At 44.8% G+C, this 14639-nt stretch overlaps 1 protein-coding gene across 8 annotated transcripts in view; it reads right to left on the bottom strand.

The window, feature by feature from the left end:
- Positions 1–14639, bottom strand: part of Ppp2r5c (protein phosphatase 2 regulatory subunit B'gamma) — a 134434-nt gene that overhangs the window by 11876 nt on the left and 107919 nt on the right. For 7 of the 8 annotated variants that reach the window (XM_085697944.2, XM_085697943.2, XM_085697946.2 and 4 more), the window contains 5 exons: positions 13568–13621; positions 9631–9801; positions 3885–4012; positions 2818–2919; positions 1150–1222 (listed from right to left, as the gene is read on the bottom strand). In XM_085697944.2, coding sequence (XP_085554070.1) covers positions 1150–1222; positions 2818–2919; positions 3885–4012; positions 9631–9801; positions 13568–13621 — 528 coding nt within the window. Of the gene's footprint in view, positions 1–327; positions 732–1149; positions 1223–2817; positions 2920–3884; positions 4013–9630; positions 9802–13567; positions 13622–14639 lie in introns of those variants that run through there. The other variant, XM_085697947.2, reaches the window with a different exon arrangement.

Consider the following 14639-nt stretch of genomic DNA (forward strand, 5'->3'; position numbering starts at 1 on the left):
TCTTCACTCCTTAGCTAAATAAAACCTTCCAAACAAATCAAGATTCCCAGGGCAATGTCGGCAAGGCTGTCCACGTATGCTTTTCCCACATTTTACAACTATCAGTACTTCAACCTCACTTTCAACATAAACCTAACCCATAAATGCAGCTCTCTGGAAATAAGCTACAGGCCTTAGAAGAACTTCTCTGTAGCGTGGACAGCATGGCTGGGAAATGTGGGCTATTTGTCCTAGGTGGAACCTCAAACCTGTAACAGACTGCCGTTAAGTCTCTTTTCATTGACGGGATGCAGGTCAGCATGTTGCTTTATAGGAAAGTACACACTGTTATCTTCATGGATCGTTTTTATTAAATGACAAAGATTAAAAAACCCACATCCAACTTATATAATAATTTATACACACTTCTCACCAAAAAGAAATACACGGTTAAGTAAAACATTTTCTTCCCTGGAGAGCTGAGAGAAGCCTGAGAGATCTTAGTGTGGAAGGTCAGACATTTCATCAAGTGACCGATAGAACCAGACAGACACAGAGCAAGGAGAAACACCCCGATATCACCGATCATTCAGTCCGGCAGACACAACACCAGAGGACCATGACTGCAAAGCTGTCCCAGGCTCTGGCAGCCTAAGAGCTAACATTGGATGGAGGCTGCTGAGTTGCCAGCAGCTCTGATAGATATGACCATTTGTGTCTCACTTCACCTGGCGAGAGCACACGGGCATCAGCTAGGGTAGAGGAAAGGTTAGTGTGAGCAGGGCGGAAGTCAGTTAGTTTATCAGCATACTTCATCTGTTTCAAATATGAAAATAAAAAAGAAATATGATTCAAGTGACAGCATTTATGACATTTGAGCAAGAAAGGACATTACAATTTTAAGAGGTTACATCCTGATTTTCTTTTTACCACATCATATCTTACTTTTAAAAAGAAGAGAAAAAAGTCGATTTTGTGGTAAAAATTCTGTGTGGCAAATAAGTACTTATACAAGAGGAAGGTTACAAAGTTGGAAAGTGTTTTATTGTGGACATTTGCACATACAGTGTTAGTGACGATGGCCTCCCCTCCTGGGGTGGGGCTAGATCCTATTTCATCAAACATTCAAGCAACGCCTCAACACTCCCGTGTTACTCTCTTTTTTAGTACCTGGGGATTCGCTTTGGCTAGATTTTCTATTTTAACCCATGCTTCTTCTCGCTCTTTCATTTTTAGCTTCTCTCTGAAAAACAGTAAAACGTCATTTGTATTAGAGAAGACTTGCATTCAGGCAGGATAGGGGGCGAAAGCTTGGAGATGTTAGCAACACAACCCGTTTTCCAGGGCCTTTCTGGTCTTATTCCATGTCTTTTACTGTGGCTCTCAACACATGCGACATGAAAGAAACCCTAATGTTACAGAAACCAAACCTAGAAACTGGCCAAGAGTTAGAATAAAGATTTTAAAAAGTAAAAAAGTTAAATACTAAACAAGAATTTAAAACACTCCCTATCTCCTGCAAGTAGGTCCAATATTCCTAGCCTGGCTGGCTGGCTGTTTTCATACCCACTGGCAGGCAGGTCTGCAGAAGAGCCAAGGAAGCCACAGCCAGCACCCCAGCGATGACAGTATCCCAAGGGAGACCAGGGTTGCTTCTGATACCATTATTAGAGGCACTGAATTTAGGCCACTGTTTTTTTTTTTTTTTTGCCTCAAAATGCTACCACAGGCAACTTTTGGAGCACTGTGACTCTCTTAGGAGTGGAGGAGGGGACACTGGGGAGCTCTTTCTTAGACACTTACATCACACTGACTTTAGCCCATGTGCACTCCGCCCTCGAGGGCTGAGACCTGGTCTGGTGTAGCTCTGCTACCCTGTGCTTCACTGACATGCATTCTGCATTTCACTCTATCCAGCCTGTTACAGCACGGAAATTGCTGCATTCAGTACTGTATTATCAGACACCAAAACAGAGCCTAATATGCAGCCAAGACTCACATATCATCTAAAGAACAAAGAAATGGTGGTTGGCTAGACAGACACCCTGTAGTTTCTCTACCTTAGTCACGTTTAAGTGGCAAGCAGAGCTAAAATATGCCAACAGTTCACACTGGGTTTGAAGGGTGATTTTTTTTTTCTTTATTCAAAAGGACAAGGTCTCACTATATAGCTAAGGTGACCTTGAACCTTATAGTACTCTTCCTGCCTCAGCCTCCAGAATGTTGGAGTGATGGACTTGTGTTGCCATGCCTGGCCTGAAAAGTGACTTATTTAAGTAAATAAATAAGATGCATTATTATTACTTGGGTGTGGGGAGGTACCTGCAAGCCCTGACTGGGGAAACAGACAGAGTCAGAACTAGCAGCTTGTATTAGAACATGGCATGAGTGTGGAGGTCAAAGAACAATGCTGTAGAGTCCACACTTTCTTTCTGTTTGCACACAGGTTCTGAGCTCAAGTTATCAGACATATGGAACTGAGCTATCCTGCCAGCCAGTCATTACTAATCAGCCACATGACTATGTGCCCAGCCTAGGGACAGAGCACCTGGGCTCTAGGCAGTCTCTGCGAAGTCCTCAGGTGCACAGAAGCAGCACCATGAAAAAGGCCAAGACGACTCAGCTAGTGGAAGGGCGAGGACCCGGGTGTTAGACACATGCTCTTTGGTAACAGGCTACCATCAACCTTTACCTTGCTTCCTAAACAAGAGCAGAACAGTTTTTTTTTTTTTTCTCAAAATGAAGAATAACTCTGTAGGACAAACAATGGCAGTGGAATATTAAGGAGTATGGAAAACAATAAGCACCCACCCTGGAACCTGGGCAAGGAGCACTTACTTCAGTTTCTCTGCTTTGAACTGCTGGGTACAGTCATCAAAGAGTTTTTGGTTCATTTCCATGAAGAGTTTCAGGGCATTGTATATCAAGCCGTGTATTGTCCTGCAGAGTGAAGGCCACAGTGAAAAGCCAACACTGGACCCTTCTCATCCCTCTCTTACCTCCTGCCATTTCCCCTTCCCCTCTAAACTGCCAAGTCTCCCTTATTTCTGAAGTCCTACCCACAACAAGTTCACTGGGTTCTAATACAAGCTGCGAGCTCTTTCTCTATCTGTTTTCCCAGTCAGGGCCTGCAGGCACCTGCCCGGCCAGAAAGGTCACCTTCCTGGTAACAACAGCCAATGTCACTTTACCTGGAGATCGAATAGAACAAAGAATTACAGGTAAATTATTCAGATGGCAGCAACAGAAGACTGACTGTGTTTATGGTGCTCCACAGAGGAAAGGAAAGCTCTGGGGTTCACATCTGGCTAACGCTGAGTGTGCAGCTCAGCATCCAACACATCTGGCATCCAGAGGGAGCACCTTGCAAGGCATCAAGAGCTTTCACTGGGTGAGCTAATTTTTTTGCCCTCATGAAGTGAAATGAAAGGGAGGAGAGAGAACACTTCTCAGTCACATAAGTCACCTGCTCTTCTCTTTCATCCTTGGGTAATGTCCACAGCAGGGCAGCCCTGGGGTTTAACCCATGGGCTCCCCGATGTGTCGTGGGACTTAAAGGGCACTGAAGGATTGACAGTTCTGGCAGGACTGATCCTATGAAATTTGCAGTGGCATTCAAACTCCCCAGGAGGCTCTAGGAGAGGCCTGGAAGGTGCTACTGTTGAGACCAGCAGGGAACTGGGTGCAGACAAACAGGCCTCTGCACTGGCTTGGCATGGGGTAAGGAGGCCAACGACAGGCCACAGAGACAATGCACAGTGCTGCTTAACTTAAAGAGTCACAAAGAAGCTGATGTTCATTATGAAAGGTGATGGTGAGTTTAGACCTCAGCTCTAACTGCAGTGGTAGCTAGCAAGGCATGTGCTACTTAAAAAATGGGAAGCGGATGGGCTGCCGGTTCCTACTTGTTCCAGTGAGTCTTCGAGTTGCGGTACAGGGATGGAAACATGATGGGCAGGATCTTCGCTGCGTTGTCACTAATTAAACTCATGATGTACTCATTGTTCCAGTAATACAGCGCCCGCTCGGCCACCTGGAAGAAGGGGCAGAAATGTGGGTCATCTGCACAGACAGGAGACAGACATTCTTACTGTTAAACTTGTGAGTAGAGTAAGCTATACTGGACCAACAATTTCCATCAATTCTAAATAGTCTAGATTGTGATGTTGAACACTCAATGAAGAGGCAAAGGATAACTTACGTATCAAAAAGTCAACAATGTTGTTCACTTTTCCAATTACTCAATAAACATTCATATGAGACCCCAGGGTGAATGCCACACTAAGTCAAACTGTGTGTGCATGAATGCATTAAGTCTGTAGCACACGCATGCGCAAGCACACACACACACACACACACACACACACACACACACACACACACACACAGAAGCCATTGGGTGTCTTCCAAGTTGCTCTCCACTTTATTTTTTGAGACAGGGTCTCTCACTAAACTTGGAGCTCCCCAATTTGGCAAGGCTGGCTGGCAACACCCTCCTATTTCTAGCCCCTCAGTATCGTGTTAATAGGTGTGGTCAGATGCTCCAAACTCAGGTCCTCAAGTTTGTGCAATGGGTACATTATTGATGAGCCACCTCTCCAGGCCCATCCGTAGCCACTCACTCCCACTTGTCTCTAGTGTGCGTATCACCCACTTAGTATAGAGGCTGACGCAGAGCATACACTTGGCTGGGGAGTAGAAAACAGAGATGATAACTGATTTACTAGAGGTGACAATGATAGTCAGAGGCAAGAGGGCTGTCTGTCAGCGTAGGGGCTGTATCTAAGGCAGATCCTGTGAGCAAAGACGGCAAGGGAGCAGTCAGAGGGACAGCAGTTGGCAGGGCTGCAGAGCCATATAACAGGGTCTGCGAGCCAGCCGGCCCTCATTTTGGGTAAATTGGGGAGCCAGTGTGTGTGTGTGTGGGTCTTTTATATTAGTTACCACTAGTTCCCATTACAGAGAGCAAGAAAGCTAGGATAAGCACTCACATCCCTCCATCCAGATATGCTGTTGTCCATGCTCTGCCCTGACTCTGACAAGTACACGCAAGAGCCAGACTTCACAAAGCCACCAGGGCATGTGGTCAGTGCTGTCCAGCACACAGTCCTCTAGGCAGAGCTGTACGTGCTCCATAAGCACAGCCAGAGTGCAGTGTGGTGGCCACGCTCAGAGAAGAGTGGGACTACAGTTCTGCCACCAGAAGCCTTGACTGAGTAGGTGGGGCAGGAAGAGGCAGCTGTGGAGGGTTCAGGAGCCAGGATTAGTCCCTCAGAGGAGAGGTGAGCTTTGTAAATGGGAACGGAAAGGCACATACAGAAATACAGAACACATAAAATGGATGGGGCGGACTTGTGACCAAGCTTAATGACCTTGGTTTGATGTCTGGAACTGACATGGTACAAGACAACCAACTCTTCCACTTACATTCTGTGGCACACACTTCTCTCCATCCATGCCCATAAAAAAATGTAAAACATACATGTGCACACGCATACACACAGTTTTGGAATGTCTACTATCGCTGATGCTGAGTCTCTTGCCTGAGCCTTTCATGTGCTGGAAAAAAAAGGTGTGCACCACTGTGAATGGCAGATAATTCTTGTTTAAGAGTTCAAAACCTTCTATGCTTTCATCCTTTTTTTTTTTTTTTTTAAATCATGTAGGTCAGGCCAAACTCAAGAGTATAAATTTCCCACCTTGGCCTCCCAAGTGTAAGGATTATAGGTGTACCATCATGTCTGACCAACACCTTACCTGTATTATTAATTTTTTACAAAATTACATTTATCTATCATGTGTGTATATGTCTGTGGTATGGCATAACTGTAGCCATAAGACAATATGGAGGGGTTGGCTCTCTCCCTTCACTATGTGGGTCCGAGGGATCAAACTGATTGTCAGGTTTGGTGGCAAGCACCTTTACCTGTCGAGCCATCTTGTCGGCTCTGTATTTTAATTTACTGTATGTGCATTGTGCATATACACGAGAGCATGCGCTATGATGTGAATGGAGGGTAAAGGCTAACTCTGAGTCCATTCTCTTCCCCCACTGTCACATGGGTTCTGATATTGAAGTCAGGTCACCAGGCATGCAAGGCAAGCACCTTTACTGGACAGGCCATCTTGCTGGCCTCAACACCTTCTTCTCTTTCTTTCCTTTATTTTTGAGATGGGGCGGGGGGGGGGTCTGTGACGCCCTAACTAGCCTAGGGCTCGACATATAGCCCAGGCTGGCCTTGAACTCATAGAGACTAGAGAGAACACTTATCTATCAATAAATATTTTTTGATATACTATTTCAAGACTGCACATCAGAAAACAGAAGACAGGGTGCTTAAAGGCTCAAATTATAAATTCTGTTTTAGCTTTTAACACAAATTTTTTTTCTCCTTGAGAAACAGTAGTCTGTAACTTGTGACCCTCCTGCCTCAGTTCAGGGATTAACTACTGCACTTAGTTGTTTGAAATGAGCTCTGGCAGTTTGATTAAAGAAAACTTTCAGTTACTCTGCCATGTTTCCAATGATGTCAATCTCCTGGCTCAGTGACAGTCCATGCACACTCAGGACCTCTGCGTGTTCTTCCCAGCCAATAGTACTGCCACTGTACTACCAGGTGCTGGCTTTTGACCAAGGTGGCACAGTACTCCATTTCAGATTTCCTCAACACGGGGCCCTTGATGGGGACGTACAACTCACTCTGTCCTTTCTACTCATTTTCAGAGTTGCTTTGTACCAACACATGTACCCACATGTACTTTTGACTTACCTTTTTAAAAAGTACATAATTTATTGATTTTGTGTGTGTGTGTGTGTGTGTGTGTGTGTGTGTGTGTGTGTGGCTGAGGTGGAGGCATGTGCATACCAGAGTGTGTGTGTGGTCAGAGGACAACTTTGGGGACTTGGTTCTCTCTTTTCACCATGTAGAGCCCAGATATTCAACTCAGATTAACAGGCTTGGCAACAGGCACCTTGATCTGCTGAGCCATTTCATGGGCCCCTTTCTTTCTACAAGCTGGTGTCTAGAGTTGACTGACTCCAAAAATGTTGTCTCTTCTACAGCCACCATTTCTGTAGAAATGCATTTAGGTGCAGGACAAACTCCACCAAGGAAAGTTACCAAGATGGCCAGGAGAGGTGGGGGTGTGTGTGGAAAAAAATTGCATAGAAAAACATCTAAATATTAAGAAAGAACTAGCCACATGTTTCTGGAAGATTCTAGAATGTACATGGTATTGACCTGGGTCTATCAAGAAAGCAGAAATGGGGGAGGCCCCTACAAGAAAGAGCAAAGTGTCTTGGCAGTGAAGGAGGGATGCTAGGCTGGTTACCAATGGAAAATGAGGGTGGCCAAACCCTGCAATTCTTTAGTCACAATCACCAACAATCACCAACAGAGGTGCCTGTGTATCTCTGGAGCAGACTGTATTGCTCTTGACAGGATTGCTTATGGGAGGAATGGTCCTAATGCACAGCGGGGGCGAGCAGGCCCGAATCACTCAACTGTGACCCACTAAACAAAGTCAATGCCTTGCATATGACCTTCCCACCCATGGGCTTTCTTCCTACATGAAAATTTTATGGTAACATGCACCAGTAATCTTAACACTTGGAAATCTGAGGCAGAAGGATGAGTTTGAGGTCAGTTTGGGCTACAAAGTAAGAGTCTGTCTCAAAAGATTTAAAAAGCTATCAACAGCATATACAAATATGTATATAAAACCTGTGGAGTCTAATCAGTGTTGCCCACATGTACATGAGTATAAGGCTGCCCACTGTAGCAGCAATAACCTACTAGGGGCTACACTCCTTGAGAAAGCTGACTCTTTTCCCAGCAGCTGTTGACTATCTGCAACTTTTCAACTATAAGTCGGGCCTTGTGAACCAAGCCTCCACTCATACTGGAATATTGGCTATATTGGCTCTGGCAGTACTTGTGTGGCAACCACAGCTTGTCCAGACACACTGTTCTAAGCAGGTGTCCCTGTCCTCTGGTCCTACAATCTTCCCACCTCTTCTGTGACACTCCCTGAGCCCTGGAGGAAGATGATATGATATGGATATGATAGCAAGCACCCCAGTCACTTATTCTCTGCACTTTGATCATTTGTGGTTTTGTGTTAGCCTCTGTCCACTGCAAAAAGCAGAGTCTTTGATGAGGGTGCGAGCTGGGCTGACCTAAGGATATCAGGCTAAGTATTTAGAAGCCAGCTAAATACTATCAGTTTAGCAAAATGATAGTAGTATGTTCTACCCTACGGTCAATGGTTTCTGGGAGAAGTATGATCTCCCTGTGAAGAGATATTCCAATTAAACTCTAGACCCTCTGCCTCCAACACCTCTTATAAACTAGGTTTCCATATGATTAGGCATTTTTCTGTCACTGGGGAGGTTCAAGTTCCCAAACACTCCTGGTGTCTCTCTGACTCTTCTGGGGTTCTGACACCTGTACCTTGGCCGGTGGTCTGAGGTGGGGATGGGGAGATCCAGATACTTTTAAACACTGGTGGTGCTCCTTTGTAAAAACTGCTCACTCCAAGCTTTGGAAACAGAATTTTCCTGTTCTAGTTCAAATATAAAATGCCCATGGATGTCTACAATAACAGTAGCTCAGCTGTGTGCAACAGGAAAGCCTGTACTAGAGGTTCCTCTACAGCAGAAGCAAACCTCGCCTTTCTGCATGGTGGTTGGTGGCTACCACACTCCCGGAGCAGAGCTATTGGGCTTTCTTGTCTCAGTGTTGCTGGTCCCAATGATAACTCTTTCCTTACTTGGCAAAGGCTCTGCATGGAAGATCCTCAATGTGGAGAGAATCAGGAACCCCAGAAATCTCTCAGGACTGTTGGTCCCTTCATGAAGTCCTGAGTGCTCAACTGCATGGTGCCTAAGTGGTTATGGCTTCCAGGGTCACCAGCTTCCTGGAGCCCAAAGTTCTGCAGATCGTTACATCTTTACCATGCTGGTAATGAACAAACCACACACATCAGCTGGAAGGGGAGAAAAGCCAAGCAGCTGGGAGAACTCAAGAGTAGAAAGTGAGTGACAGATACTAGCCTCCCAGACAGGATTATGGTAGTAAGAAAAATATGAATACTATTTTTTAAAAGATGTAAGGAGATATAAACTTATGTGCCAGAAAAGAAGCACACATGAAGGGGGAGATTTTCAGAGTTGAAGGTTTTATTGTTGAGTTATTATTCTCATGATTTTGATAACTCAATTATGATAAATAGGGCCCTATGAACCTGGCAGCATGTCACACCTGAATGCAGAGCTTTACAGACGATGCTGCCAATCATGCTTGCTAAGAATATATTTTCAGTGATGAGAACAGGGGTCAGAATTGAAATTACACGGAACTAAAAATGTTATTTTTTGGGGGGTGGGTGGGTGGGTGGGTACAGGGTCTCTCTATAGCCCAGGCTGATCTCAACTTGTAGCAATTCTGCCTTAGCTTCCCAAGTACTGGGATGACTGGAACAAGTCGTTCTGCCTGGCTCAAATTTAAGCATCTAATTTTGAAGTACATGTCAAGTAAAAAATTTGAATTTCACCCTTAGATCACAGCAGAACCAGGGTATAAGCAGCTTCACACCGAGAATGTCATTTAACAGGAGCTCCTGACCCATCACCCAAACCTGCACACATACCTGGAAGTGAGGGCTGGAAACACACTTGGCTAACTGTCGAAAAAGAGGCTCCATGATCTTCACAAATTCTGATGGTTCAATTACATCCAGAATTTCTTCTAATTCATTTAAGAACATTACTTCTTTTGGACTGTGAGTCTTTGGCCAGTATTTGAGAAGTGCCATTACCACCTATAAAACAAGAGCGGCAAATGAAGTGGTGCCTGAGATGCCCAAGAGGAAGATGTCTGTGCTTCCATTAGATGTTCCTACTGCAAAGTAACACAGGAGACAATGCTGAGAACCAGCACTAGCATGCTTTTCTTTCATTAACAGTCTAGTTTTACACATTTTAATATCTGCTTAATGTGGCCCATTCCCCTACCGATCATCAGTGGAGACCATACAGACTGTTCTAGTGTGGAAATAGGCAGTTCTGACACTGTCAGCAACATTCACACATTATGCACAATCCACTTCTCAAGTTAACTATTTGTGAATATGTATATGTGCACGTGCATGCGTGCACACACACACATACACTGTTTCCAACTTTGTTAAAATATACCAAAAAGGGTGTTGTCAATGTGACAGATGTAACTTTGCATTCACTGTAGGTGGACCTGAGCTGGGGTCATGATGCTCTGTGTGATTACCTGGAGCTTAAGAACAAGTGCTTGCTCAGAAGGAAGCACATGGCAGCCATGGCCTTGATTGGGAGAAATGCTATTTAGTCTGAGCCAGGGAGTTGAACGCTATGAGGTCACAATGCTTTCCTAGTCTGTGGCTACTGAACGTTACTCTCTTCGCCTAGGTCAGACAGCTAGAAAGAGTGTCTGCTGGGAAACTTTAAAAATATCCTATACTTTCAAAATATCTTAATAGATTATACAAGCAGAAAACACTGGATTTGAGTCAATGAAGATTAACAATGAAGATTTAGTTTTAAAGTTTCACTACCTTAGTTCGAATAAGTACAATGAGTACCAGCAGGTACACTGTTGTAAGGACACATGTGTATACACACTGTGCACACACCCACCCCTGCAAATGCAACTGAACAGGTACAACTTGTCCCTCTGAAGCAGCTGTGAGGCCTTGTTTGTGAGGCAGGATGAAAGATGAAAAACTAAAGAGACATGGGAAAGAAACCCTGGGATCCAGTTTTCTGTTGCTTGAGGATTTGAGAAATCTCAACACAACTTGCAAAACCAAGGCTGTGAAGAGAGCACTCCTTTTCCGAAGTAAGCATGCCTTGTTGCATGCTTTCTTGGAGTCGGGGCTTGTGGCCCAGATTTGACGGTGCTAGTGTTCCCCTTTAATGCTCCAGTCTAAACAATGCTCTGCATGAAGCCCACCCTATGGTTTCATTTATATATATATATAAAGTTCCTTTTCATCACATTTATTTTATGTGTGACTGTCAGAAGAAAGCCTGTAGGAACTGGTTCTCTCCCTTTCACCATATGGGTCTCAGGAATTGAACCCATGTTGTCAATCTTAGCATCAAACACTTTATCCACTGAGCTACCTGAATGACCCACAAAAAGAAATTCTTTAAGAGAAATAAACAGTTCATACTGTTTAAACTTGGCTTAATTTTTAAAGTTTTAATATGTATGTACGTATGTATGTATGTATGTAATATTTATTCATTGGTTTTCCCAAGACAGGGTTTCTCTGGTAGTCCTGGCTATCCTGGAACTTGTTCTATAGCTCCAGGCTGTCCTGGAACTGGGAGATCCGCCTGCCTCTGCTTCCTGAGTACTGGGATTTAAGGAATGCACCACTGCCCAGCATGTCAGTGGTCTTTAAAGCCATGCAGGAGCTACACAGCACCACCAATTTGAACTGATTTGCTGGAAAACTCTTAATTCCTGAATCACCCTGGACTTTTTCTGATCTTTGGGATCTCACTACTGTGAGCAGCACCCAATCTTCTGGCTGTGTGCTTGGAGCAGGACTCTGCAGAAGGAGTGCATGCCAGGCATTGTAAGGCTAGACAATAGCAGCTTTAGGCTCCAGGTTCACGGCATGGTCCCTTCGTGGGGTGGGGGAAGCATGCCAGGAGTCCTGCCTTGAGTCCTGGGGAGCCTGTCTTTGTGTAAGAGCAAAGTACTGGTTGCCAAGACCACGGGACATTCTATTAGCTGAAGGAGACAGACAGGCAAAAACAGACACAATTGTGTAAAATCTCCCACAAGCCTCTATCCCGGCAACAAAGTAAATAGTAAATATGTCTAACATGCCCAGGACAACGCTGGAGTACATAAAAAATATCAATTCTACAGTCAGCTAATGCCCTTTATAGGCTGCAATCTTTGAAGTGGAACATTGTGATAGGCAATTTCCACTGTCAGTTTAACTGGTTTAAGGAACACGTAAGGCATTAATGAGGCACTTGAGGGTTTGTCTCTTTGGACTTTTCCAGAGGACTAACTAGAGGGAAGTCTTGCCTGTGTGCTGGTGACACCACACTAGGGGCTTGGGTCCTAGTCTGAGTAACAATTGAGAAAGGAGGAGGGTAGCTGGGTTCTGGCTTTCCCTGTTTTCTGCTTCCTGACTGCTGGGACCAAGGAGTCTGAGCTACACGCTCTGCAGCCCCAGCTCTGCTGTGCTCTCACACCATGAGTCAGGCTCAACCCTCTCCTAAGTCATCTTTTATTGGGAATTTGACTGCAGTAACTGACGTGACTTACATTTAAAGCAGTTTCATATGGCAACCAGGAGCCCCGGGGCAGCAAAGCAGGTCTCTGTGTGCTGAGTGTACACACTCCTTTCCAGTCCACACCTGCATCTTAGCAAGTGTTCACCACTAAGTCAGACACAATGGCCTTTGCATTTTCATAAAATGGGCATTTCAAAGGAAGAAATTTGCTAGATGAGCCTGAAGGCTTTGCATATACTGAAGATAAGCTGTTTTCTGTAGCTGGACAGTGATGTTCTGTCATCTCTCAACAGGAACTATCAAACAACAGCTTGGGATGAAGCCACTACACCGAGTGTGTGGGATTTGTAGCTTGTCTGTGCAGGGTCCTGCCAGAGGCTGGCAGTCGATGTTTATGTGACACAGCATGCTCGCTGTCTCTCCCTCCTGCAGTGAAGCTCACCCCTCACAAAGCTGCCCATCAGTCATTACACTGCATTAGTGGGACAGAAACTTTAGAACTGTCACCTGAGTGCAGTTCTGCACAGATAGCTGAGGAAACGGTCCATCTGGGCTAAATATACCTGGGGTCTGGCTGGGACAGGGTCCAGCAGGCAAAGGTGCTTTAGGAGGGAGAAGCCTGTCTGTGACAAAGGTGGATTAACACTTGGTGAATTCTCTAGCTATCAAAGAATATGAGAAACACACACACACAAATCATGAGATAAATCATGAGTTTTTATGTGTTGCTTTGGAGTTTGCCTGGAACTAGTTCTTGTAGATCAGGCTGGCCTAGAACTCATAGAGATCTGCCAGCCTCTGCCTCCCAAGGGCTGGGATTAAAGGTGTGAGTCACCACTGCCCAGCTAAAATAAAATAAAATTTAATAGAGATAAAATACCAATTAGAAATCCAATCCAAAAGTCAGCAGCCTAGCCTTTGCTTGCTCAGTGATTGTAAAACAGTAACACTAACTTAGAAAAAACTTCCAGAACAGAAAGAATCCTCTTGAGTATAACAAGTGACTTAGTCTCTCACTTCAGGGCGTGTGAGTGAGTCAGGACATGTGCTGTCAAATATGGAGGACTGAACTGGGCCCAGGCTGGTGTCCACAGTTACTCAGATGCCATGTTCCAAGGATTGCCAAGCAGTAAGAGACAAGGTGGCAAGCTTGTTTCAGAAAACCATTATTGCAGTAATGGAACTTGCAGCCAAATTACCACACTCAAACTTCCAACCCAGGAGTGAGCTCAGCCTCCATCAGTGCCACTCATGGCATGGCGGGTGCTCAGGGCCCGGGAGAGCACTTACTGGTTCAGTGAGGGTGCTGTCCTTCTCCAAAAACTGCACAACGCAGTACGCCAGCTGGAAGGGACGGGGGAGAAAGCGTCAGCAAGCCACTTCAGCACAGAAACGCTTCTATACCAACCTCAAACACCAGCCTGGGGAAAACGGCTGGGTGTGGTGGAAATGCTGTGCACGACCGCCACGACTAACACCCATAATGCTCTGAGAGGTACTTCTTTGGGGCTGATGCTCAGTGGATAGATAGTTCTTTCCCTATCAAATTTCTGACAGATTTCATAGCTATGCTCAGTCCCAAGAACAATAAAAACCAGGGAAAGTTTTCAGACACTACCAACAAATCAAGTGGAATGAGGGATGTGTGTGTGTGTGTGTGTGTGTGTGTGCATGGCATTTTTGAAGATTAGAATGGACAAGTAATATAATAACTGGAAATTTTTTTATTTTGGCAAACTATCAGAAATTTCCGAGCTACTTATCCTTTATTTTCCCTTGAGATAGTTTTGCTACAAGCCTCCTGCCTCAGTCTCAGAGTCCTAAGACTATAGGTGTGCACCACCATGGCCAGCTTTTGTTCAACAATGGACATGATAACAAGCCAACTGGACTGCTGCCATGTGATACCTATCTGACAACAAGTGGATATTTCCTAGGAAGCCAATGCTATTCAATTAATGAAAGAATGTCCTCTCTGTAATGTATCCCATGCCACCCACTTCCAAGGAGCTCTCAAGAAATCTCCATTTTATTTTTAATTTTTAGACAAGGTCTTGATATACAGCTCAGGTTGGCCTCAAATTCATGATTTTCCTGCCTCAGATTCCGGGATGCTAAGATTCTAGTTATGAGCTATAAGCTTTGGTAAGAATCTTTGGGCTTTGTTTTCTTGCAGTGTTGGGAACAGAACCTAAGACCTTGCACGTGACGAGTACTCTCCTACTACACCCACAGCCCTTCCATGCGCTCTTCTTCTCCCTCACTAGGTGTACATGTGTGTGTATTGGGGGGGGTGTAAATTTTTTTATGTTTTGTTATTTTATGAGTATGTGTAACTATGCACCATGGGCATGCAGTGTCT

This window comes from Myodes glareolus, chromosome 11 (genome assembly GCF_982192425.1).
Source record: "Myodes glareolus chromosome 11, mMyoGla1.1, whole genome shotgun sequence".
NCBI classification, from domain to species: domain Eukaryota; kingdom Metazoa; phylum Chordata; class Mammalia; order Rodentia; family Cricetidae; genus Myodes; species Myodes glareolus.